The 26,690-nt window shown below is 45.2% G+C and overlaps 1 protein-coding gene across 4 annotated transcripts in view; it reads left to right on the forward strand.

Moving 5' to 3' along the window:
* SCML2 (Scm polycomb group protein like 2) overlaps positions 1-26,690 on the forward strand; it is a 752,432-nt gene that overhangs the window by 240,141 nt on the left and 485,601 nt on the right. For all 4 annotated transcript variants that reach the window (XM_085622654.1, XM_085622657.1, XM_085622655.1 and 1 more), the window contains 2 exons: positions 6,159-6,393; positions 9,573-9,661. In XM_085622654.1, coding sequence (XP_085478780.1) covers positions 6,159-6,393; positions 9,573-9,661 — 324 coding nt within the window. The remainder of the gene's footprint in view (positions 1-6,158; positions 6,394-9,572; positions 9,662-26,690) is intronic.

The raw sequence follows: 26,690 nt of genomic DNA on the forward strand, positions 1-26,690 counted from the left end.
TCTATATTAATAAGGTTGTTGGCAAGGTTACAAGAATTTAAGTTTGACATGATATACATTCCTGGAGGAAAGAATGTTAGAGCTGATTGCTTATCACGCTTACCAGTAGAAGGTGATAGTGTTGAGGACGACAACAGAAAAAGCTGGGAAGATGTGGAGTATGTTTTCACAATTGGTGACATAAACGAACAGTTTAAGATTTCAGAGAAAGAATGGTCAGAAAATTGTGATAAAGATGAATGCATGGTCCAAGTTAAGAAATTTCTAGTTAGTGGGTGGCCAGGTGATAGATGTATGTCCATGGACTTAAGGTGCTTTCATCAAGTTGCTTCAGAGTTGTCTTTAGTCAATGATATCTTGGTTAGACAAGATTTATTTGTTCCTCCTAGTAATCTTCGTTCTAAAATCATTGCCTTAGCACATGAAGGACATTTAGAAATTTCTGCTACTGCAAAGAAAATTAAACAAATCTATTGGTGGCCAGGCATGGATGGTCAGGTCAAAAGATATGTGGAATCCTGCACTGAATGTTTGTGCTCGGACAAACATTGGAAGACCTCCAATGCTCCATTATGTCCAGTTAGTTTGCCTAACAATGCTTGGGAAAAGATTGGGTTAGATTTCTCTGGTCCCTTTAATGTTGTTGGTTGCGATAAAAGATTTTTGATAGTGGCTATAGATTACTATTCCAAGTGGTTGTATTTTTCTTTTGTGAGTTGTGCTGATTCTTCTTCTGTAATATCATTTTTGAAACATCTATTTTATATTGAAGGCAGAGTTAAGGAGGTTGTTACTGATAATGGTTCCCATTTTGTCTCTGAGCAGTTCACTAATTGTCTTGATAAAAATTATGTGAAACACATAAGAGTACCGTTATACAGTCCAGCTTCTAACGCTTTAGTAGAAAGGGCTAATAGGTTGATTAAAGAAGGGGTTCAAACAGCAGTTGCAAACAACCTTGATGTGAAAGATTATTTACATTTTAATGTCTGAAATTACAATATTACTCCTCAGAGTACCACTGATGTAGCTCCTTTTGTTTTGTTAAGAGGGAGAAAACCTATTAGTTCTATTAGTCCAACATGGTTATTGGACAAAGTTGAACGTTATCACAAAATAGATTTGCAAGGTCTCAGAGAACATGTTCGGGAAGAACAAAATTGTTATAAAAGGAATTATGATTCCAGAATGCATGTGAAGGAAGGAACTTTGAATATCGGTGATTGGGTTTTAATTAAAAAACCAAATAATCAGCAAGGGTCAGTCAAAATTCTCAGAACCAGTAAAAGTTGTGAGAATCAATAGGACAGCAGTTTTGTTACACAATTGAGGTTGGTGGAATTGCGATGCTCTAGTTAAGGTAACTCATGAGTAAGGGGGTCTTTTGGGGCACACGTATTACTCCGGCCACTCGGCCTCTAGGCGACTACCAGGCGGGGTGCTAGTTTTTAAAATTTGGCCGGGTAGGGTCCTCCTCAGAGCACGCCCATCCCCCATAGGCTGACATGTCGCCCACCACTATCAAGATCCTCACCCTCAATGTGCGGGGCCTCAACAACCCGATCAAGAGGCGGACCCTTCTCTCGTACCTTGAACACACGGGGGCTGATATCTGCCTCCTCCAGGAGACCCACCTCCTCGCCAAAGACTGTCACACTTAGGTCTCACTCCTTTCCCATCCAATTCCACTCCTCTGGCCCAGCAAAGAGAGCCGGAGTGGCCATACTAGTTTCAAGAAACTTCCGGGGTAAGGTGGCACCTAAAGGGGCTGAAATACGGGGCAGGCTTCTCACATATCACTTCACATCTGGGGGATGCGCTTACACAGTGGGCTCTATCTACGCACCCAATGGGGGACTGTAACGCTTTTTGTCTGAAGCACTGATGGAAGCGATGGCCTCCCTGGACCGTCACATACTCCTTGGGGGGGGACCTCAAACTAGTTTTTGACAATGTCACAGATTGCTCCATGCAACGCACCAGTCAGGTGGGCTCCCTCTCCCCATCAGGCCATGCAAACTTGCACGCTCTGAGCCTTACAGACCTCTGGCGGCCTTCCCACCCCGATACAAGGGACTTCACCTTTTATTCCAACGCCCATAAAACGTACGCCAGCCCAGTTCTGGATAGTGTGCTCTCCGTGGACATACTGCCGGCGACCCTCTCCGACCATTCCCCCGTGCTGCTCTCTCTAGCCTTTCCCCAGACGCCTCCCCCGACCCGACATTGGCGGTTCCGGGACTCCCTCCTCCACCGCCAGGACACGCTCACGAGGCTACAGCAGGTGTTGGACGATTACCTAACACATAACCACACTCCGGATACTCCCCTCTCCGTCCGGTGGGAGGCCCTCAAAGCGGTCTTAAGGGGAGAAATCATAGCTATTTCGGCGGCTGACAACAAAGAGCATCAACAGAAAAGGGAGGAACTGACTCTGAAAGTACAGGAGTTAGAACAGATGCACCAACGCACCGGGGCTCCGCGGGCGTGGCGACAGCTAACGGCGGCCAGTACGCAGCTAACTGCACTAGATAGGGCAGAATACGCGGCGATGCGCCTGCGACACTCCTATGTGGGGGGGGGGGGGTAATTGCCGGCGACTACTAGCGCACAGACTCAGAGAAGCCCAACAGCGAGACAGGGTCCGAGAGATTAGAGACCCCTCTGGGGCGATGCTCACGGAGGACTTGGCCATTGCCCGGAATTCCGCGACTTCTATACGCAACTATACACCGAACAACCACTGGTGGCTTCGGACATGGATTCCTATTTGGTTCGGGCCAATCTTCCTAGCTTAACACTTGATCAGGCATCCCATATAGAGTGAGACAGGAGGTCATCGCCGCCATTGCCTGTCTGAAACTGGGCAAATCCCCGGGCCCTGACGGTTACACCGCAGCCTTCTATAAGCAATTTTGCTCCTCACTGGCTCCCCTACTCACCCGGCTTTTTAACTCCTTTCCTGAACTTGGCGCCATCCCCGCATCCATGCTCGAGGCGGCGATTGTTGTCATCCCGAAGCTGGGGAGGGACAGGACGCAGTGCAGTTCCTATCGGCCCATTTCACTCCTAAACGTTGATCTGAAGCTATACCCCGGGATCCTGGCTGCTCGCCTGTCTCCCTACATGCAGGGCCTGGTAGACCCCGACCAAGCCGGATTTATACCACAGCGCCAAACGAGCGACAACACAAAACGCGTAGCACATCTAATCGAAAAGGCCTCCTGTATCCCGGGCGAACACCTGATTTTGGCCGTGAATGTGGATAAGGCCTTCAACCGTGTCCACTGGCCAAACCTAGAACAGACGCTAATACGCTTGGGCCTCCAAGAAAAAATGATAACGCACATGTTAAATTGCTATCGCTCCACCACGGCAACGGTCAGAGTGAACAGCTATACCTCTGCATCGTTTCCCATCAGCAGGGGTAATAGGCAGGGGTGCCCTCTATCACCCCTGCTATTCAAACTTTATATGGAGCCTTTCGCTCAGAGGGTCCGTGACCACCCCCAGATCTCCGGCATTCGCTTTGGCGGCGACACCCACACCGTCAGCCTTTATGCAGATGATGTTCTAGCTACCCTCACACACCCCACAACGGCTTTTGGTTGTTTTCTGGAGGAGATGGAGTCCTTTGGGTGGGCTTCTGCTTTAAGATTAACTTGACGAAATCAGTAGCACTTGGCCTCTCCTTGCTATCGGCAATTTTAGCAGATCTACAAGCCCGTTACCCGCTTCACTGGACCGTCGAGTCGGTCTCTTACCTAGGTGTACGGCTGGCCCCTACCCTACAAGACATGCGCCGCATAAATTACTCTCTCCTGCAAACACATCCGGGCAGCCATCTCACAATGGAAACGATATCCGATATCATGGCTAGGGCGTATAGCGGTGGTCAAAATGACCATTCTGCCCAAGATCCTATATCTTTTTCAGACCCTCCCTCTCGCCCCCCTGGTCCGATGGCTACAACAAATCCAGTCGGAACTGTCCTCCTTCATATGGCAGGGACGTAAGCCAAGATTGAAACGACAGGTAAGCTTCCTCTCGCCCAAGGAGGGTGGCTTGGGGGTCCCAGACCTGACACTCTACTATGCCGCCACGCAACTTCGGTATTTGGTCGAGTGGAGTAGGGCGGAATCAGAAAAACACTGGCTTTTCCAAGACCGGGCCGTTGCCGCTACGTCCCTCATGAAGATCCCCTTCCTCCCGAAACGTCACTGTCCACCCAACCTGTACGCCTCTCATGTGACACGCTCCGTTCTCAAGGTCTGGTACCAAGTTAACACGCGGCACCCCCTCACCATGTTCCCCTCCCCTCTCACCTCCTTCCTTGACCATCCAGACTTTAGTCCCGGTGTGGGCCTCCAGGCCTTCCCGCGGTGGAGGAAAGCGGGCTGCCGGGCCCTAGGCCAACTGTTCCACCGATCCGAGATTGTCCCCTTCCCACAACTCCGCACTGATTATGCCCTCTCCGAGTCGGAACGGATGCACTATCTCCAGGTCCTCCGCTGGGCTCTCCATCCCGACAACGCGTTGCGGCTCCTCACTCACTACGAGCGATGGCTCATCACGTGCTCCTCTGATAGGAAACTGATCTCCAATCTCTACAAGCTGCTCCTGACCAGATACACTCACTCATCACGCAGGAGGAGCTCTGTGGGAGAGGGACCTGGTACGCGACCTTAGCATCAAGGAATGGGAGGGTGCATGCTACAGGGCGCGTCACACAGCCACTCAGAGAGGCCTAACCGAAACCCTAACTAAACTAGTACACCATTGGTATTACACACCGGAGCGACTACCTCAGGCGGACCCCACCCATAGCCCGGACTGTTGGAGGGGTTGTGGACAGAGAGGTACTTTGGTTCATCTCCTATGGGACTGCTCCCTCCTTCAATCTTACTGGACACACGTCATTGACCAGATTGACAAATACTTGGAAACGGAGCTCCCACGACTCCCGGCATATGTCTTACTTGGGGTCCCCAACCCACTCACTTACCCACTGAAGTCACGCAGGGGGAAGCAGATAGCCATCGCTTTAGGCTCAGCCACTCAGAACATACTCACACATTGGCGGACCGCCCGAATTCCCACCCACGCTGGTTGGTACCAATGCCTTTGGCACATGCTGGGAATGGAAACAATCTCTCTCACTTTGGCGGGGATGGGCCCCTCCTTCAGCGACATCTGGCGACCCTTCCTAGCTCTCCTAGCCCCGGAGTTTAGGGAACTAAACTGCCCCAAATACCTCCACCTCCTACACCTCTCTGAACGGGACCCTCCCGTGTGACCGATCTTGGTCTCCCTGGGCCCACGCTGGCCTTGACCACAGTCAGCGCTCCAAGTCGGCGGAGGAAGACAACCCTCCCCTCTCCCTCCTCTCTCCTCTTTATTTTGTCTTTTCTTCTCTCGTTATTAATAGGGGTGGGGGGGGTAGTTTGTGTACTATTGGAGTTTGCTTTCTCACTGCATTGCCATTTGCCGTATGGCGCCCTGCGTGGCGCAGTCAATCGCTATTTCTTGATCGCTTGCTCCTTGTTAATCAAAAGATTTAAACCTAAAAATGCGAATCTCTGCATATGTTTTGGTATTGTTCGAAACTACATGTCTTTTTGATAATGACAAAATTAAATGAACATGTTTGTTTTAATTGATGCCACTTTCCAGCTAGTCTTTAGCTAAAATATAATTGGGATAGTGATGTGCTGCTGAAACAATTGCAGGAAATCATTTTGAAGTGGTTTGCTTTGTTAATAAGTTCCCAATCTGGAACAGGTTGCTGAAAATATATTTTTTGTGTAAATAATTGCACTAATTCCTCATTATTGAGAATTCATAATGTAAATTACCGTATTAGAGTCGTCATCCTTTGCCGGATAAAGCACTATAATTTTGATGTTGAGCACTTAGTCTAAGTATTAAATTGAATTATTGATTTTTCACTCTAATTGTTGCTGCTTAAAATAGTTAAAGGCAATCAGGATATTCCCAAATACGCATCAGTGAACAATTGTCATTGCATAATGTTGTCTCTTGTTTTTATTTGAAGAAGTAGAACATTTTTATAACAATAACCGTTTATGCTCATTGAAGTGAACACTAGTTCATTATAATTGTGTGTAATATTGCTTTTGTTTATTTCTTTTCTGCAGTCTAAGACTCCACCTACCAATGAGTTCAAAGTTGGAATGAAGTTAGAAGCCCATGATCCCCGAAATGTTACCTCTGTTTGCATAGCTACGGTGATAGGCATTACCGGAGCTCGATTGCGCTTACGGCTCGATGGCAGTGATAATAAAAATGACTTTTGGAGGCTTGTGGATGCTTCTGACATTCAACCAATTGGAACTTGTGAAAAGAAGGGTGATATGCTCCAGCCTCCACTTGGTAAGAATCTGTTGGATTACAATTTGCTCACACTGTACAAACAGGTTAAACTTTATGCATCAAACGAAATTTACCCTAGGTGTAACATAAAATTCACCTTTTCTAATCCATCCATGTGTAATAGTTCAGATGGGCTCGTGGTGTGCTACCTCTTACTGAAGCATTCAAATGGTGATGGATAGAATGCTTGAATTAAGCGCATGCGTTGGTAATTACTCAGCGCTGCATCCCAGTCCATCGTTACTCTGCACTGCAGTTTATTCCCAGCCATATGTAAATCTGTCTTGACCCTGATCCAATAGGAACAGTCCAGCCCAAATTGCTAGGCCAGGTCCTCCCTGAGCCAGAACACAAGCAATCCAATAATAAATCTGACCGGACTGTTGATGTTCGTTTCTGGCCTATATCTGGCAGGAGAGGGTGCTGCACGGCCTCCTTGAAGAAAAACTGTTTAAAAAGCAAGAGTTATAAAGAAATATTCTATAGTAACATGCTTAAGCACTCTTATATTAAAACGGGTTTTATGTTAAGTTTTTACCTGCACAAGGCCTGACCAAAGTTAGTCTCGGTGTGAAGCTGGGGGTTGCATTCTGGCAAACCGTTGCTTTTCACTGATATAAAGCGGGGTATTGTGACTTCACTGTGCACAAAGGGTACTTGTACATCCGCATAGTGGAGCTGTATTAATGTTTGTTGAAGGCTATAAGCCGTACAGGGATACCGTTTCTCCTGACTGGATGCAGCTGAGTGAGGGGTGTTCTCGGTGAGTTGAGAAAGCACTTGTTTGTGTTCCTGAAGTGTCAAAGTCGCTATCTGATGTAACTGGACTGGGCGAGGTTTTAACTTTCCCATCCTTTGCATGGACTTTTTAGGGGTTGTAATACTTTTCATTTTTTAAATCCTTTCATCTCTTGGTAATGTCCATTTTCAGATGGAAGGGCCTTTGCTTTTGTTAAAGGAGCTTCTGAGAACCGTGGACAGTGTTTATGTATACAAGTCTGTAAATCTCTCCTTGTAAGTAATCTATTTACAATTATTAAAAATAATAATGGACTGGGATGTGGCCCGGGTAATTATCAGTGGGTAAGGTTAATTCAGGCATTCCATCCACCACTTTTTTGTGTACTTCAATGTGGCACCCTAAGTGGGATGGGTATGCCTATACTTTGGTCCTGTGTGCTGTGCCACTGGAACAAATCTATACTCTACTCAATGAGCCCTAATAAGGATTAAACCGATCTTGGCCGGATGCATTGAGCACTCGCTTCAATTGTTGCTAAATCATTTTACCAGAAGACCTTCATACTGCTGGGTTGAGCTAATGGAAAAACGAAAACTAGGAAACCACCAAATCATGGAAAACCAATTTTAAGGAAATACAAATAAATCAAAATTTAAAGGAACGTTAAAGAAAAATCCCAAATCTCAAAATTGGGTGAAGATTGGGGGTAGTGAGGGCTCTTGGGGGTCAGGTACGGGACGTTTAGAAGCAGTGATGTATTTTTTTTGGCGGGGAGGGCTCTGGAAAGTGTGGAGTTTAGGGTGGTAAGGGGTCTTTAGGGTTCACAAATGATTGGCGGTAATGGATTTTAGGGTTCAGTGATGGGTGGCGTGTAGAGGTTTTGAGGTTTTTAGAGGTTACGAATGGGTGAAGTTTTGGGCTGGGTAATGTTTTTAATGCTCAGTGATGAGTAGAGCTTTGGGGTGGTGAAGGGTTTTTAGTGTTTAGCCATGAGTGGTGTGGGATATTAAGGGTTCTGGGAAAGGTGGAGTATATATATATATATATATATATATATATATATATATATATATATATATATATATATATATATATAGAAAGTGTTTTAGGGTTCAGGGATGGGGCAGTGATGAGGTGGTGGAGGATTTTAGGGGTCAAGATTGGGTGGTTTTTAAAGTCGGTGAGGGAAGAATGGAGCTTAGGAGTGGTGCTGATTTTTAACGGATCACGGATGGGTAGGCTTTAGGCATAGGAAGTGGTTTATAGGGTTCAGAAATGGGTGACGTTTGGGGCAGGGAGGGGGTTTTAGGGGTAAGAGATGGGTAGAGTTTAAGAGTAGAAAGGGCTTTAAGGGTTCAAGGGTGGGTGGAGTTTAGGTGTGGTGAGGGGTTGTTATGGTTCAGGTATGGGTGGAGGTTAGGGTTAGAAGTGGCTTTTAGGGTTCAGGTATCAGTGCAGATTAGTGGTCAGGTATGTGTGCAGTATATGCATGGATGGTGTTTAGGGGTGGTGAGGGTTCAACAAATTAAATCCATCCAAAGTAACTGCTTGACAGTGTAAAAGATGTAAATCCGAAAAATGTCCCCTGACGTAAAAGATTTAAATAAATACTCTCCGAAATTTTTTTTACTGAAAGTAAGACCTGCAACCATTTCAATAACACATTAAAAATTAAGTATGCAGATGCACATTTTTCAAATAAGACATTCTATGAATTGGTTTCTATGAAAAGATCAATGCCATTCAGCCAATAAACTTCCATTAAACCGTTTAGATGAAATGGTTTCTCAGTAATGGTATTACATTAATATTTTTCTATGAAATCACATACAACCGCAAATATCATGTGGCTTGGACTAACACTGACACTATGCCATAATTCTGTTTATGTCCACCTACTTTCATCACCCGCCAAAATCCCTGCCACAGCAGCTAAATCAGCCAGACCATGGAAGTGACTTGACCTTTGTTCTTGTGCGTTCTACTCAATTTGCCATTGTTTAATGACACAACAATATCCGTTCATACAGCCATCTCTGGTTGACTTCAGTCCTTGATAACTTAGAGTCTTAGGGTCCTGATCTGATCAGAAGGCAGCACCGCTGTACGCTGCCCCCCACTTTCTCTTCACACATGGTGGGTTGCGTAGGAACTTGAGGGCTACCTGGTCTCCTGTAATAGAAAAAAACTATAATGCTGTGGCATGCCTTCCACAAAGTACGTTCTTGTTGTCTTTTCTTTGTAATGGACTGATCCTCAAGGTATATGGACTGGGATGAAGAGTTGTACTGCATAGCAAGGATCACTGGAAATTAACATGTGCGCTTCCAGTCTTTAATGTTAGCAGAATACATTATCTAGTGGAATTTCATCTTTCATGGTTGTGAATTAGATGGCGGTCTTGTAAGATTTATATTACTGTTTCCACATATTTTAGGGTTCCGCATGAATGCGTCATCTTGGCCCATGTTTCTTCTAAGAACATTAAATGGAGCGGAAATGGCACCTGCTTCATTTTTTAAAAAGGTAAGATAAAAGAAGGTTTGTTTCATTCAGTGGTTCAACAATTGCTTTTGATTATTCCAAAGTAATTGTCTGGTACCAAACAGGATGGAAAGACATGGTGATTGCCACAAAATTGTTTTGAAAATGCTTAAGTAAAGTCCTAAGGAGTGCACATTGATACATTTAAGAGCATAGTGCAATAAACTTCTATTTTATCTTGAAAATTAGGAACTCCATTGGGGATATATTTCATTTTGAATTCTATCTCGAACACAAGAAAGTTTAATGATCCGATACTGTCTATTTCCATCCTAGACAAACTAATCTTTACCATCTTAAATCCTCCACAGATTCATGTTGAATTCTCCTGAACAATAGTTTTAAAAATATGCATGAATCATTTTAAAGTATTACATTTGCAATTTAAGATGGTATACTTTCTTTCATCGTATTTTAATAAATGTACCCTTCCCTTTTCCATGACTGCAGTTGTGCTTCCATCATCGTTCCCATTTTTTGTAACTTATTTTCCATATGAATCATACAATGTCAAACAATATCAGTGCTCACAGTCATCTACTTGTCATGCAAAGATAAGTTAAAGTTAGGCTTATCAACAAGTTCTCATACATGCAACGCAATCACAGTACAATTTTTAGTTACCATGTCTATCCATTGGAGACAGCGCTGGTTCAGTTGTCTCTGCCCTCCCCCTAGCGGTCTCACCCCCCCCCCCCCCCCCCCCCAGGGGTTTCCGAGTAACGCTACTGGTAGTGTGAGTTACAGCCGATTGGTATGCCCGCTTTGTTGAAATGTGATCTACTAACCTACCCCCGTGGGGACTATACCTTGCTGAAGCTCCGAGTTGGCTGGCTTGAGAGTCGTGGCTGTGTAGCTTTTAAGTGGGCCCCAGATGTCATTTGGGCGTGAGTGTGGTAATGTACTTACATATAGATCGCTATTTATATTACAATATGTTAGACTACTCAACCAAGTTTTTAACGTTGGGGCCGATCTGCTCACCCATTTAATGGCAATCTCTCTCTTAGCCAATAGTAAACTGATGGAGACAAATTTTCGTATATTCCCTTCAAAAAATTAGCTACATATCCCTTTAAGGCAACCTCAGGTGTGTGGGTGATCTCTTATTCCACCATGACCCCCAGTGTCTTGTGTACGGCCTACCAGTAAGTCCGAACCTTAATACAATTCCAGGTAAGGTGTGCAAAATCTGCATGAGGAGTCCCACATTTCAAACAGCAATGAGACCTACTCGGGTCAATTCTGTGTGATTTCTCGGGAGTGATGTATATTCTTCACAGGAATTTGAAATGAATTAACTTATGCCGACTATTTAGGGAGATCTCTTTTATTTGGGAACAGCAGGCGGACCATTGCTTGTCAAGGATGGGATGCCCTAGGTCTCCCACCGAGGCTTCATGTACCTTAGCATCGTCTGCAGGGTTTACCGTGGAGCACGCTCGGTATAGTTTAGAAATGAGATGTCCCCCCACCCCCCCACCCTTCACTTTCTATGATCGTGGTAAGCTGGGTAAATGAGGCAGGTTTCAGGGGGAAGCTTGGCATAAGCGCTCTTAATGCAGAGCGTATCCTGTTCAAAACAAACTTGTCCATTTATGTTGCCTCACTGAAACGCTCCTCCTCACTTACTGAAAGTGTGTCCTCCAGAAAATAACTCCCCTACTGTAGTAATGTTGTAACTCGCGAGTGTGCGCTGCACTAGTCTCTCTCCCGTTATGGGGATCCAGCGATTGTTAATAATCGTAAGTGCAGATGAATATAGCGTAGTAACAGGTGCGGTGCATTCATTGGGGTGTTGGGGCGTAGCCCCCCCACCGCAGCTCCCTCGGCGTCTCTGAACTTAAGTAAACAATCAGTTTACTTAAGTTCAAAGACGCCGAAGGAGAACTGACAATCATGTCAGTCAGCATGACGTCGGACCGCCCACCACCTACAGAGTCTGAAGGGGGTGGGCGGTCCGGCGTCATGTTGACTGACATGATTGTCAGACCAGGGGCAGCAGGCAGCAGCACAAGTGCACATGAGTGGGGAAGGTCGGCAAATTTTCAGCCGTGCCCAGTCATGCGCACTAGTGTCTGCTCTGGCTGACGCATGCCCATTAGGGGTGCGAGGGTTGAGCAAAGGCTCAAACCTCGGTCTCCTAATGGGCAGGCGGGCGAGTAGTAACCGTGCCCTAAGCCAATCCTAGTGCTATTGGCAGCACCAGGATTGGCTGAGAGGGGTTGCCAGTCCACTCCAGTGCCGTTCGTGAAGGCGCTAAGGGGAACAGAGGTGGCGCGGATGGGCTGTGAGGTAAGTTTTCTGTTTTATATTTAATTCCCCGGCCCCCACCCCTGCGCGACACCCCCCCCCCCTCCCCCTCCTCCCTCCCTCCCTCCCCAGAAGGTCAAATAACAGGACCCTCCTGAACCAAATCAGAAAGTTAGGTGAGCACAGAAACGCAAGCTCCCAGAATGACAAAAGAAATCATGGAGTTCTTTGTCATTTGTCTTTCCATGCATCGCACTTTTCTGCTCTACGTTTATGACTCATTCATGCCCACAATCCCAGTCTTACTCTTTGTCACAGAAACACTGCCAACGCACACTCTAACTAGCATTTCACAATAAAGCATGCCAAGGGCCTGAGCTCGCTTCTCGTTTACGTTTATCCTTCTCTGGCATGGATTCCCAGATCAGGGTTAGTTTTGTGTGTATGCTGGCACTTAAGTGGGCATTTGTTATTTTTTAATCTTGTGATCTCTTTATTGCATATCAGCAAGCCTCTCCCTCTGCCCGTTCCCTAAATGGCCCAGGTTGGCTTCACTCTGCATCAAAGATTTGATCCCTCACACTTCAAAATCGAGGAGTGTGAAGGGATGCAAATAGCTCTGTCTCTGCTGTATGTGGGATATAAGTTTTGTGACATCGCCAACATACTTGGTCCAATAAAGCATTTCACAAATCACAACAATTGTTTACGTATTTTCATATACCCAAGGAATAGTGGGAAGAGGTGCTGCACCGCGGCCAGGGCAACTGACATTGGAATCTGGGGCTCAAGGTTCGATCCCCGGCACCGGCGGCAGGTCAGCCGAGCACCATGTGACTCTGGGCAAAAGCTTGCTTAATCTTCCCGACGTCCCCCAGCGCCGGGATTCCTTCGGGTAGCTGTTCGCGCTTTACAAATGCTGTATTTGCATTTATTTCCTGAAATTCCACATGTTTGATTATTTATCAAAAACCAGCCAATTTCTTTAAAGTTAGTCATAGGAGTTGGCTGTTAGTGATAGTTTTTGCAAAAATAGCCGTACAGTTTGCCTTAATCTAGTCTGTTCGTGTTTTCGTGATTGCAGCAAGGCGTTTCTTCCGGAGCGTTCAAAGTTGCGGTTTGTCTGTGGATTTCTGAGATCTTGAGTGAGCCGCGCCCCACTAACGGAGGAGCTGCAGTTGGACGTATCTCGAACGCGCCGACAGCTGAGGCAGACGTGGAGGAGGAGGCGGAAGGCGGAGTTGGGCGTTTGGCTGCGTGGTTGGGCTGAGCAAGGCTGCGGCGAGCAGCGAGTAGCGAGTGAGCGGGAGTGCCGGTCTCCTTCCCCTGTCAGGGTATCGGAGGGGCGAACTGCTGGGATCTTGGAGGACCTGCGGCGGTAGCAGCAGCGGCACACCGAGAAGCTCCGGTAAGACGGCGGATCCGGGAGTGCGGCCGAGGGTCGCTGCCATCGAAGCCAGGGGTGTTTTTGGGAGCCTCGAGCAGGCTGGCTGACAGGCGCGATGAACCCCTAAGCCATAAGCCATAAGCCTTGGGCCCCCCCCCCCCCCGAGAGTCGCACGGTGAGGTGTTGCCTGACACTGCTGTTAAGACCCTGCCCGGTCCTCCTCAACCCCTCAGTTCCCGCTTCCCATAAGCCCGTTTCCCTTTGCTCCTCTGCTCCTCTGCTCTCACAGCTTTCCTTGCCCATTTCACTCTTTTACTTACCTGCGGCCCGCTCATTCTTCCCTGCTGCTGCCTCCCAATTGCCTGGTTGCAGGGCGTCCGGGGGGCACGGGCAGTTCTATCCAGCTCTGGGGCTGCTCCCCCTGCTCCTTCCCTCCCTCTGTGAAGCCGCCTAGCAGCCGACGCTCTCACTGACTCTGTAACTACCGACCGGCGAGTTCCATTGTCATCCACTGGCATAGTCTCCCGGTCTCAATCCCGAGCGGTGTGGCGAGCGGTCGGTCGCGGGCTGGTGGATAAGGGAGGGGTCACATAAATGAGCGAGGGGGTGCTACGAGTGCTACGAGTAAGGTTACAATAAAAACTGGCGCAATCCCACTGAATGCGGCAAAAATAAAGCAATTAAAAAACCTCATTTAACATCAGGCCAGGAAGCTTTTGTAACTCAGACTAATTCTGCAAGACAGTTCAGAACTCAAATTTAGGATAAATCTCACAATATTCATTTGTTGGAGAAAATATTTGAGGAATTATAAGATCATCAGACCTTCAGTATTTTAACAATTTGGAAGAGCGACTTTGGCAGATCTTCGGGGGATCCCTGGCAAGCCCTAGCAGACCTCTAATAAGTATTCCAATCTATATAAGTCATGAGATCTGGGAGAGTCAGGAAAACTGTAATGGCTTCTAAAAGGAGGAAACCTAAACAGATGTCATCTGACAAGGAGCTTGACCAAGTTAGGCATGGCTCCCCAAGGGCTGGTAACAACACAGCGAATGTGGCAAACCCGAGGCCAAATAGCAACGACAATAATAGTCTTGGTCATTACGGCAAGAGTAAGGTTTCATCAAACTCTTCGAAATCTTTGAACTTGTTGGATTATTTTTAAAAAAATCCACCAATGGTGAATATTCCTTTACACCCGCAATCGCAACCATTGGAGGCATCTAATTTCGGAGCATTGGATCAAACGGCCGAAATAATCATGTTCTCTCCACAACCCCTACTTTTACAACAGCCATTAATGACCTTGCCTAGCAAAAATCTGGCTCAACTTCCGGAAGTTTTTACCTTTGGATCCACACAAAATGATGCAACCCCAGTTCAGTCAGAGGGGGTAACTTTAAAACAAAACTCGCAATATGATCATCCTTCACAATTGCAATCAGGTCTATCTCTTTCACCATTGGCTACGTGCAAACAAGAAACAGGCATGCCGCACTCCCTTGCGCCGAGTCCTTCACACAATTCAGGCTTTCTTATAGCCCAAATTTCGAATATAGAATCATCAGCAACCTTGTCATGCCATGATCCTGTTGTACTAAAGGATCCAACAAAAGCACTACACAGCCACGTTATTTTCCCTCAAATCCATGCCCAAAATACCCACTCTTGTAATAAAAACTCACGATTGGCAGAACTATCTCAAACTATAAGTACACCAAAGGATCATCCGGAAGTGCCAAGTCCTCAGCACACTGTACTTACTCCGACAACAGCAACAGTGATACCATCATTACAAACACCTAAAAAAACAGTTCAAGATGACCAGTTTTTGGCGGACTTGTCATTTTTCTTCAAAAAAACTCAAAATTCACCCAATCATACGTCAAATACAAAGCCCAATTTAGAAGACTCTACTGCAATTGGTGTCTGGCCTCAACTTCTTCAAACTTTCCAACAAACAGTTAATGCTTTGAATTACCACTGATTAACTGGACGTGCAGCTAGACCTTCTGAGCACCTTAGCACTGTTTACAGCAGGCATTGATAACAAATTGGACAAACGGAATAATTTAATAATAGGAGCTCAATCGTCTGCAAAGCTTGTCCAGGCTGTTTGTTGCTGTTCCCCAATTATAGACTCCCTCTCGTCTCTTCCAGCCTTTCTATCAAAAGTCATAGACGAGGTCAAGCTGCTGAAGAGAAGCGACTCATTAACAACTTTTTGCCCACAATCGCAAATTCTGCCAAATATGTCTCAAAAACAAGCCAATCCTTGGATTTCACCAAATCAAGGTACCGAGCTGAAGGAGGGCACAGTTCCCCCCCTAAAACAGCTAAAGGAGCAGTCACTTTCTGACCGATCCCAAATTGGAACAACGGGCTCTAACTTGACCGAAGCAATGATCAAAAGTGCACGATCTCCAAGCGGGGGTACAATCTGCGCAGACCATATTGAGCATGAGTTAACAGCTAGCCCAGCAACTCAGACAACCTCGATTTTGGAAGTGCAGCCAGTTCCTTTACCACCTTGCAGCAAGAGAGAGCGCAAACGCCAGCGTAAACATAGAAACAAAACAAGGATTAAAACAACAGCTGCCACGACAAATTTTTTTCCTCTCTTTGCAATAGCTCCTAACAAAAAAGCCTCTAGTGAATCCGATGCACCACCACCTTTAACAAACCGAAGTGCAATTGAACAGATAGGGGATCCATTAGAAATTGACATAAATCGGACTCCGGGTAGTAACCAAGTCGCAACCAAGCTAGCTACGGGAACAGAGACTGTCGATCTTAGCTCTGTTAAAGAAAAGCTAAGGGTAAAAATTAACGATTCAAGCCTGTTAGGGCTTACATCTGTGGGAATAGCAATAGAAGATCACAGTTCAGCTAAAGAAAAGCTAAGGGTGAAAAGTAACGATCTAAACTTGTCAGAGTCTACAGCAATTGCAATTAATTCCAAACCAGTGCCTGCTATAATTCCATCACGGTCAGACAAGCTAATGACTAAATTAAATTTAACAAAAACAATTTATAATTATAAAACATCTCTACCTATTAACAGTCAGTCTGTGATGAAGGCCTCCAGACACCAACCTCAACAGGAGCAGGTCTTCGATGCAGGCCCGTCAACTAACAAAACCAACAATTTAATTCAAAGCCCATGTAACAAAAAGGACTCAAAACCTTTCTATATTATACTAGCTCCCGACTATAAATCAAAAGGACGGCAAGATACCCTTAATAGATCCAACATAATCAGACTAGTGGATGGTACCCCGGGGTTCGCAGGTTTGGCGACGGATGATATAGAATCTATAGAATTCCTTCCACCAAGAGGCACACAACCATCAGAGGTAACACTGGTAGCATTTAAGTCGGCCTATTGGGCAGGGGTATTTCTGGATCATAAGGCCACCCTGCGGGCCTGGGGTATTCGAGTATACCCATATTCCATCCCAGGGTACCCCCCAGCACTACTAAATCAGCAAACGCCACCTAAAAGAGTTGGAACCGTTCATTCTGTGTCCCACTCCAGAACATATTCGATATTAAAAAATGCGTCAGGTCCTGAAGTATGTAACAACTCGTCCTCAAATGTGGCCTCTGCTGACGTTTTACTCCAAGGCTGAAGTTGGCTACCAGCTATCTTATCAACTAAAGGATCAGAATGACCTCAAGGTTCAGAGTCTATTGGTCAAACACTAGAATCTCTGGGAAATATAAGCCCTCTAACATCACCACCAGCAACGGGGCACAACCCGCAAGCAGACTCTACCTTTTTAATTTGCTCCTGGAACATCAGTGGTCTTCAACAGAAAATTATGAACTTTGACACCCACTACTTCATTTGTAAGCATGCAGTAATAGCTCTGCAAGAAACTTGGGCCTCTCAAGGCTGCCCTGTTATCGGCTATATTAACCTATGGAAACCAGCACAGAGGGATAGCCGGTATGGTCATTCAAAAGGTGGCTTGTCACTATACATATCAATTAATCTAAAAGGCCCAATAACACAACTAAAATTGGATGAAGACTAGTTGCTCGGGGCTAAAATCAACTTATGGCGTGAACAACGTTCACTCATTTTCCTAAACGTGTATATCAACCCAAACACCCGCACAAAGAAAGCACATCTGGTTCGACTAACGGAAATTATGAGTGATCTAGCCACGGAGTACCCTAACTCAGACTGCATTGTCACTGGGGATTTTAATACCAATCTATTCCAGGGGCAGCTAACAGAAACTGAGGGGCCCTTTCTATTTCCCTTGAATGAGGCAGATTCACAAACCAAACCGGCAAATCGAGCCTACTGCAGTCTGGGTCACCTCTGTGTGACGCGTTTCTATAGTGCAGGTTACCTGGTCATTAATGGAAGGTCGGTTGGTGATACCCCCCCTAATTGGACTTGGACAAATGGAAAGAAACGATCCTATTTGGATTATTCCATTTGCAATTCAGCTTTGCTTCAATGTCTGGTCAGTTTTAGTATACACCCACGAACTGAAAGTGATCATCGGCCCCAGGTCATAGCTCTCGAAACAAAACCAGTGAAGCATAAATCTGCACTCTTAACCAGCAGGGGAATATACTCCGAAAACCTAAAGCGCCTGAGATGGAGCGAAGACATCAGCCCAAAGATCTTGCATGTAAGCATGGAGTTTATAAGAAGTGGAATGGATCAGGATGCCTCCCCGATAGCGACATGGTCTATGCTCTGCTCACATTTGATTGACCTTTTCTCAAAAAATCAGCCCTTCCCAAGGAGATCCCTTCCACGCCAGTTTGCACTCTCACAACAGTCGAAGGCACTTAAGAAAGCCAGAAACAATGCCTTGCGACTACTGGCAAAAATGCCAGGGAACAGCGAATGCTTAAAACAGTATCAGGCAGCCCAAAAATCATTCAGGCTGGCGATCACTAAGGACAAACGGATACATGATAATCAATTCTGGTGTAAATTAGTGTGCGAGAGTAAGAGCTGAAACTCACGAAAATTCTGGTCCCTAATCAATCAGTTCAATTCGAGCCCATTGAGCTTTGGATCTTCCAACATTCAAGAATCTGATTGGGTTGCCTTTCTTACCGATCATCTTAACTCCCCAGAATGTCTAGGTGCTATAGGAGGCAGCCCCGCAAGAGTGAAAGCAACAGACTATAATATGCAGAGCATCTTGATAGAGCTCTTAGACACCGACAATGAGGATCTTCAGATGTCACAAGAAAGGGTTGCTACTGCTGTGTCAAGAGCAAGATTAGATGGAGCCCCGGGCCCAAACGGCCTGCCACAGAACTTGTTTAAATCTGATGTGGCACTCTGGTCAGGTCCATTGACAAATCTTTTTAACTTTGCTTTGAGAACTGCAACAATCCCAGATTCATGGCGGGGTGCAATAATCCAACCCATTTATAAATCAGGTTCCCGTGCCTCTCCCAATAATTAGACTTATCGTACTGCTCGATATTGAGGCGAAGCATTACGCAGGTCTCCTGTTGGAGGAGCTGAGGCTATGGGCAAAGGACCATAAACTGATACCAATTAATCAAACAGGTTTTATTGCTAACTCTGGGACATCGACCAATTTACTAGCACTGTCAACCATCGTCGACAAAGCACTCTCCACACCTAGAACTGTGTTTTGCTGTTTTGTCGACTTTAAAGCAGCGTTTGACAGGGTTCCGAGGGCTGCTTTATGGGCAAAGCTGAGGAAATGGGGGATCCCCGATAAACTATTGGAGGCAATTATACAACTTCACTCCAGAACTTGGGTCAGGGTTAGGCTGGGGTCCGGCACGCATCTCTCCCGGAAAATCTTGACGTCAAGAGGCGTGAAGCAGGGATGTGTGCTGGCCCCCATGCTCTTTAATCTGTTTATAGCGGATCAGTCATCTACATTGGACGGAATTAACAGCCACCCCCCAAAGGTAGGAGGCTCGGCCTTAAGTAATCTTTTATATGCCGATGACCTAGTCCTCTTTAGCCTCACCAGGGTCGGCCTTCAAAGACTCCTTGACAAATTGTACATCTATACAACCATGAACCAACTAGAGGTAAATCTAAAGAAAACTCAAGTCGTCCCATTTGGTCGGAAACGGCTTACTACAGGAGGATGGTCTTACAATAACATAAGCCTTTCTGTAGGACACTCGTATAAGTACCTAGGTGTCCATTTGGACTCTAGGGCTAATCTTATTAAATACCATAATGAGATTGCAGTTAAAGCTATGACCCTTGCGGTTTCATTAGCAAAGCTCTCGAAAAACATCTCTGGCCCAACTCTTTTACCACTCTTAGAAGTTCTGAGAGCAAAAATTGGCCCCACTCTATCATACAGTATAGAGATATTTAGGGGCAAGCTGAACACTGCCCTAAATCAACATACGACTAAAATCTACAAAAAGGTACTCCACTTGCCAAACTCTGCATCCCCCGCCCAGGTAAGATTAGAACTGGGGATACTGAATTATGATGTTTCTAACATGGGCACATATTTAAATCTCTGTCATAAATTGAGGCAAGCGGACCCAGGCACATTAGAATCCTTAGTTTGGCTGGAAATCACCCAAAAAAACCCTGGAGGTACGTTTGGTTGTCTTTTTAAAGACTATACCCACCAAATGTCGGTGAGTGAGCTATGGGCCCTCAACCCTAGTCGGGCAGCATTTAAATCTGGAATCAAAAAATGTGTGAGATTTGAGTTCTCTAATAAGGGATAAAGCACTTTTTACTAAACGCAGTCATGCTTGGGCCCTTGTAAATTCATATAGACGTGTAGCCCCTGCAACTTACTTGTCCTGTACATACTCATTATATTTAAAACGCAGTTTTATGGCAATTAGAATGGGCGATTGGCATTTCCTGCAAGATCTGCCCCCCTGGCGACGCGCGACGGAAAATACAATCTGCAGAGGGTGTGGCAAGACAGCTGAAACTCTGTTACATGTGGCTTGTCTCTGCCCAGCTTTCAACCGCCAACGTAGGTGTAAACTCAAAGCTGAGTGGAACAGGCTGGGCGTTCGGACTTGTAGGCAAGCCATCATCGCGACCCTGAACCCCGAAAATACAGCCCTAAATCTGGGTTTAACTAATTTTATTCAGCGTGCATACCGTACTCTATGCAAAAAAGAGTCTAACAAAAATTTTAGGGATGATGTATAGGAATGATTATTATGCTCTGTGCTTGGATATGCCAATACACTAAACTCTATTTTTTAGGATACTGCTCAGTTTTTAATACGTATGCTGTATTTTTATAACTAGTGCATCAAAAAAGTCTGAACAGTTTTTAAACGTTTGTTATTAAGTCTTGAATTATTGATCAAAGATGTGGAAAATTTCTACTTCAAACATGGTAATTGAGCCGCTGCTCGTCTTCTCCTTTTCTCTTTGTATTTTAAAATAGCTGTTCTCTTTTTTCTTTTAATATTGACTTTGTAATCTCTTTTAAAGATATATGTGTTATATCTAAATAAAGATTATATATATAGGTAGTAGTTGAAACCACTAAAAATCACAGAAACATTCTCAGTTGTTGTAGCTTGGAAACCTCGGCAAGTTTGTGTGTCACCAGGCACACCTGTTGCCCTGATCAATCTAAGATCCGAAGCTAGGTTGTCCCTGTTTATAAACTGGCTACTCTTATGAACCATTCCACTTAGGAGCCATTCCTCTCTACATTTTAGAATAAGTTATTAGTGCATGTTTTCACTATTATTCACCTTCATCAGATATAGCATGGCAGCTACAGTTTACCTAACTTAGCCAATCTTGATAGTTTTGTCAAAAGACTCCACCTTCTTGGCTTGGCATAACGGAAATCACAGGATAAATGCAACATGGCAGCCCACGTCCAGGTCTAAAGAGCAGGATTTGGGAAGAAGACAAAAAATCCCCACAGGCATAGGTGCAGCATGTACAAGGGAAATGTATGATTGTAATAGTGTCACTGGCCTACACCAGTATTCCCTGACCATATGAGTGTGGAATGCTTGCGTCATAGGATATCTGCAGGCCTTCAGTTAGCATGAATGTGAAATTTCACTTTTACATTTGTTTTACTTTTGCCTCTTGGAAAACAACTTTCCAGGCGAGTACCTTCCTTATCTTAAATCACATTAAGGAAATGGGATGTTCCCCAGCCTGTTTCACTCTCTCAACATCACTTAGCGGCTGGTTCTGCAAGGTGTATGTTTAGTAGTGCAAAGAGATGTAGAGAAAGTATTACAAATGTCTGTACATTGACACAAAATTACAACTCAGTGAGTGTTTACTTCATCCTATGACCATTCACTGATGCTCCTTTAGAAACATTGACTTCCCTGCTCCTTAGTGTCACAGTTACAAAGAACTCTGTCCTCTTGTTTGAAGTAGCTTCCTCAAATTTGCTTGAAAATGCACCATTTATCCACTCTATTTTCAAAATTTTTCTCGGAGGGGGGAACCTCCCCGAACCTCCCTTGTTTGGGCACGCTCACTGCGCACGCACACCACACTGAAGTAAGGCAATAATTTTACGCCTCACCACTTTTAAATGTCACCAGCCACCACTGCGTAGTAACCCCTACCAGTCGGCCAAGCTTCTTCCAGGCCCAGCTGGTAGTGGACATCGTTTGGATGTCCTTATGGTCCTGAGGGAAGCCTCCAGGTAAGATAGTACTAAGGGCTTCCGGCAGGACTAAATCCGCCTCCGGCCGCAGATACGGAGTTCTGGCATCCGGGTGGTACCAGGCGTGTGCTTAGCTAATTTGAGCTACCAGGTAATATAGCTGGAGATCTGGAACTCCGAAGCCTCCTCTGTCATGTGGCAGCGTCAGTGTCCGCCACCGTACTCTTGGCTGCGCCCCCCCCCCATGTTAGCCTAATGAGATGGGTTCATAGTGTCAAAAAGAAACTGTTTGGTAGGGGAATTGGAAGATTCTTAAAAAGGTACAAAAACTTCGGAAGCACTATCATTTTTATGAGGGCTACTTGTCCTGCAAGGGAGAGAGGGAGGCGCAGCCATCTCTCGACCAGTAGCTCCAGATTATAGACCGCTTGGCCATAGTTTAGACTAATTAATTGGGCTGTGTCTATATGGATATATATGCCTAAGTATTTAGTAGAGTCCATACACCATTCGAGTGGGAACTCAAAGTCCCATTGCTTGGTACTGGTGGTTAAGGGAAATATGACTGACTTATGCCAATTAATGCCTAGCCCCAAATGTAGACCGAATCTGAAACTCCCTTATCATGGGTTCTAAATTGTCTTGCGGCTGACAAACATATAGCATAATGTCATCCGCATATAGAGACACTAACACCGGACCAGTGTTGAACTGTAGCCCCCTCTGAAGGTGTTTCTCCTGCAGGTGTCTGACCAAAGGGTCCATTGCGAGGATAAAAAGGATCAGCAATAGGGGACAGCCCTACCTAGTACTCCGCGACAATGAGATGGAAATGGAGAGTGTGCCATTAAGGCGCAGCCGCACCGTGGGGTCATTATAGAGTAGCTCAGTAACAGCCATCCTGCGCATTATTGATAAAAAGAAGGGCCATTCGAGGGAATCAAACGCTTTTTCGGTGTCCAAAAGGACCACTGCCGCTGGAACCTCAGGGTTTATCCTGTGTATTACTGCAAATAATGTTCTACGGTAAAGGGATGTGGATCTGTGGGGAACAAATCCAGACTGTGCGTGAATTCCCATTGTTGGGTATCTTTGAATAGTGTAGTAATTTTGTGCAGTGCCACTTTTCTGGTTACTTTATTGCATGTGATGTGCTATCTTCCATGTAGTCCACAACCCTCAGTAAAGTGGGAAGATATTGGTTTATATCTTGCCACAAGTTCTCAATCATCAAATCTTTATCGGACTCAAGTGCCCACTAACCTGTAGATCCGAATGTTTCTGCTGGAGCAGTGTGGACCCACCAGTTTCTCTACCTTTCTACAATGCTAATCACGCCGCACACTGCACTTGGGCTGACAGTCAAACTGGGGAAGGAAAATGAGGGCATGACAAGGGAACTTTTCATCAATTTTGCATGAAAGATAACATTCTAGCTGAAATGAGACGTACACAGGGTTTTCTCTAGAAACTGATTCACTGTGCTAAACATATCCGTGGCACAGTGCCTCTATCTTGTTAGAGCCAAAAGAATCTGCATGAGACTACTTTTGTTCCGATGCCCTATAGCAGTTTATTGTTCTACAACTTGACAAAAGTGGTCAGAAACAAAGGATCCCACAATATGTGTATAAATAGCACTGTGGTGGCCAAAGAGACATGTGTTACAGCACAACTTTGAGGGCATGACCGAATCCCACTACGTAGGTACTGGGAACAGTTCAGGGGCCCAACAGATGTCCCATACTCCAAACAAATACTATCTAGCTAATCTTCACTATCATTAACCTGAGGCCTCTGAAGATAGTGCTGAGAGAGGTTAAATAATTCCTGACATGCAAGAAAAATCTTCGAAATGACTCCTCTGAAGAAATCTCAAGAAGTGCTGCAAGCAGAAAACTTTTTGGAAGATGTTTTCGACATCTAACGTGAAGATGATCTCAACTGGGCAGTCAGGAGCACAGGTGTAGAGCTGAGCAGGTGAAAAGCAGAGCCCAAGTATAGGCTCCCTGTCATCAACAGGGATTGAAGTCAAGCACCTGGGCATGCACGCTGTATGGTATTTATAAACTGCAGAATTCTTGAATCCTGAAGTAGATCTTCTAATCCTGCGTTAGAGCCTCAAATTCTAGGATGCTTGATTCCCGTAGCATATTCTTGAATCCTGCTACAGCCTGCCACTCGGGTGGTTTATACAATCACTGCTTTTGGAGTGCTCACATGGAAACAGAATGGACTGAGCTGGTGATGGGAGTAACAACTGGGCACTACATATTACAGCCCATATCCTGGGTGGCAGGACTCCTGTCAAGCAGCATAGACGACATACTGAGTGACCGTGCCCTGAATCAGGGTTTGAATGGGTGGGAAATAATGCCCAGTGGTGGATGGAAGTGGGGGTGAGCAAGTGGGGCAAACCACAGCAGTCTTTATTTACATTCATTAACCTTACAAATGTCTTCAGGATCGTACACCATTTTTCCCAATAGAGAAATAATTCTGTGCAACTATAAACAGAAAATGACTATGTGAATACTTGTTGGTAGATAAAGTTTAATGAAATTAACAAAATATAACCAGCATTGGCAAAGCTAAGATGTCTCACCTTTTGGACCTACAGATTTTTCCAATACCTTTTAGCATGTTCAATACAGCAGGGTGAATTAAGACAATAAAAAGCACATCATTTTGTAGGGGGCTTGCATTTTTGTCTTTTTATTTAGCAGTCCAACTGGGACTGGCAAAAAGAAGGGGAAAAAAGTGCTAAAGTGTTTTTTTAGGTCTCGCCTGAGCCAGTGCATGCGCTGCTCGGCGAGACATTAAGTGAGTGGGCTTTAGAAAGCCGACCACAGCTTTTTGGGTGGCATAGAGCGTGCGGTTACGCGCACAATGACGAGCAGAAGCGCCATCTGGCTTTCCTCTCCCGTCAGGGTGCGCGCACATCGCACACCACTCGCCAGATGTGCCTCTCCCTTTTTTTTTTAAACTTGCAGCGCGAGGCGCGCGCGCTTGTTTTACACTTCCTATTACGACCCCAAACACTCAATCCGCATTTCCGATGCTCTAAAACAGTAAATCAGTGAGCCTCTCATTACTTTTCTACTAATCAGATCTAACCTGGTATTACTATCAATGTTCACATAGGACGCTTGATGTTTCACAATAGCTATTTCATAATGTCAAAAAGAACAATTCAATAACCCTCAAAGCACTAACATGATAGCCAACACTCTTTTTCTTTGATAAATAGTGATCCAGATAAGTCCCAAATGGTACTCACCACACTATTGCAACAAATTGTCTTAAGACTTAAAAGTGAACCCTTTACCGCTTCAATCACTTCAAGCACCTGGTTTTTTGCACAAAAATAAAATTACCCCAGTCCCGCCTCGATCGTTATTGTATACAAATCAATGTGTAATACCATCCCTATTCATTACAATCCTCCGCCCAACAAAGTCTAGCGTGAAGCTAAATAATAATGCAAACACGAAAACAATTACGCGCTTCTGTAATGTCTCAAGTCCCGTCCCACAGCGCGCACGATCAGTTACCTGTCCGCATCCGTAACGGGGCCTCTTCCGGCAAGGTGTATACGCCAGACCCAGTACCAATTTCGTTTAAATATTCCTCTCTTTCTTGTGATAGGAGAGTTCAGTCACATGTTTTCATTGCACCTGAATTTCTGGTATTTCTCTGACGAAAACATCTCTGCCATTTTTGAAACTTCAATCAACCTAACATATTCCAATCAAAACATACGTGAAAAAGCTGTCAACACCAATCTAGGTGTGCAGCCTTCTTTCATCACGGACACTCGAAAGCACATTTACAATACCCTCTATTCTATATATCTAAACGTAATATTTTTCTTACGTCATATGTCGATGTAAATAAGAAAGTTCCAAAGATGCCTAAATCCTCACGGCCATCTTGTAACATGTTTTTTTCCTCTTAGTTAACATGTGCTGACACATCGAAAGCGACAATATTTCCTCAAATATCGAAAGTGCATTAGCCTACAAAAACATTGCGGCCATCTTGTAACATGTTTTTTTTTCTAACAACTATATATTATTTCTCTCTATTTCCTCAAATATAAAATACTTTCGAAGACGGGGTCTACAGATATATATATTATTCCCGCACCTAGCTGCGAGTAAGAGTCCCCGATCTTAAGTATATTTTTCACATAATTTGAAAACGAGGCCATCATGAAAACAAGCATTGGCATAGCCAATATGTCTCGCCTTTGGGACCTTGCAAATAAAAAAAACCAAGCATTGGCATAGCCAATAGGTCTCGCCTTTGGGGCCTTATAAGTGTTTAGTTATGCAGCACAATATCCCTGGTGCAACAACATCAACTGTTGCATGGCTAAACACTTATACGGTCCCAAAGGCGAGACCTATTGCCTATGCTTGTTTAATTCTTTTTTTTTTTTTTTGTAGGTGGGTGGCACCACAGGGGCACAACAGGTGTTGGGAAAGTAAAACAGGCTGGGTGGGGGTATAGAAGCAAGATGAGGGCTTGTGGGTGGTGCAGCAGCACGAGGGGCTGGTTGGGAGCAACAAAGAGGATACAGGTGTGGGATAAGCAACACGGAGGGGTGTGGTAGGGAGCAAACTGCGAAGAGAGAACAGCACAGCCGAGGGTGAGCAGGAAAGCAAATTGGGGGAGAGAGCAAGGTGAAGCTGGAAGGGACAGAAGCACACAGGCAAGAAAGGAGCAGGAGTTGCACCCAAAGGCAAGTACATCA

Source organism: Triturus cristatus, chromosome 8 (genome assembly GCF_964204655.1).
Source record: "Triturus cristatus chromosome 8, aTriCri1.1, whole genome shotgun sequence".
NCBI lineage: Eukaryota > Metazoa > Chordata > Amphibia > Caudata > Salamandridae > Triturus > Triturus cristatus.